Genomic DNA, 1,159 nt, shown 5'->3' with positions numbered 1-1,159 from the left:
CCTGCTTAGACTAAATTTCAAAAATGGTAAAATAACCTGTTATTTTTGACAGGCTGCATAATAAATAGGACTCCATTTATTTGTATTTCAACAAGAATTATTTAGCGAGAAGAAAAATGGGCAGCTATTCTATAAGAGGAGCACCCATCAGCTTTATTCCCTGAATGCTAGTAAGCTTGAAGGAAAGCCATGAAACGGCGCACGTCATTACTGCGAATGTAGTCTGCTTGGTAAATAACTGTATGCGCTGCCCTGCTTCTTCGTCGGGGCGGTAAGAGATGACTCCTCCCCCCACATATAGGAGCTATCTTACTGTCGTCTCAAACTCAAATGAAATGGGAGTGACGGTGGCCTCGGTGGGCGCTGCGCGCAGCACGGAAGAACAGGTGTGGAAAAGAAGACAGGCAGCTTCTCCTACTGGGCACGTCTGCTTTTTGCCGACAGCCAGAGGATCCAATCCTTGACTGAAGGGACTTGAGAGATGTGACTGTACACGCGGGTCACTCTGGAGTCTCGCGTGCATCACCGACACACAAGGGGCGGCCTGCAGTCTTCCCCACCCGCGGGCGGGGGTCTGAATCACGGAATAAACGGACCGAGTGGCGGCGCTCTCCCGGGGTCGCGGGCGTGGCGGGCTAGGGGCGCCGGGTAGGCGAGCGGCGCGGCGGGGGGTCTCCCGGGAGTGCCGCCGGCAGAAGGCATCCCAGGGCTGCGGAGCCCCCTCCACGCCCCGCCCCCCGAGCCCCGCCCCGGGCAGGGCGACGACGCCCTGAGCTGGCCCGGCGGCGGGTCACCGCGAAGCGGCCGGCAGGGCGTCGGTGCCGTCAGCCTGCGCCGGGGACGGCCGCTGCCCACGTCTAGACACGGCCCGGGTGCCCGCACAAGCCCCTGGCTGCCGCCGCCCACTCGCACCCGGAACTCCCGGCCTCCACCCGTCCCGTCGCCAACCCAGCGGTTACCTCCTCGGTAGCCTGGTAGTCTTCCATCTTCCCTTCGGCGCCTTGCCTCCGCCTCCCTGAGTAGAGCGCACTGCGCAGGCGCACTCAGGCCCCGCCCCTCGCTCCTGGCCCCGCCCTCCTCTAGGGCCCCCGCCCACTCCCGCCCTGACCCAGTTGCCAGTACCGCTCCGACCAGCACGGCGGTCGCTGGGGGTTCGCCT

The 1,159-nt window shown here is 62.8% G+C and overlaps 1 protein-coding gene across 1 annotated transcript in view; it reads right to left on the bottom strand.

Annotated features, from left to right (window-relative positions):
- The window catches only part of DYNLT1 (dynein light chain Tctex-type 1), a 7,647-nt gene extending 6,597 nt beyond the window's left edge, over positions 1-1,050 (bottom strand). Inside the window, exon 1 of the mRNA XM_007461772.1 lies at positions 960-1,050. Coding sequence (XP_007461834.1) covers positions 960-986 — 27 coding nt within the window. The 5' untranslated portion in view covers positions 987-1,050. The remainder of the gene's footprint in view (positions 1-959) is intronic.
- Between the last annotated feature and the right edge of the window lie 109 nt (positions 1,051-1,159).

The sequence above is a fragment of the Lipotes vexillifer genome, unplaced genomic scaffold (genome assembly GCF_000442215.2).
Source record: "Lipotes vexillifer unplaced genomic scaffold, Lipotes_vexillifer_v1.1 scaffold1594, whole genome shotgun sequence".
Lineage (NCBI taxonomy): Eukaryota > Metazoa > Chordata > Mammalia > Artiodactyla > Lipotidae > Lipotes > Lipotes vexillifer.
This window is presented reverse-complemented; position numbering and strand designations above follow the sequence as displayed.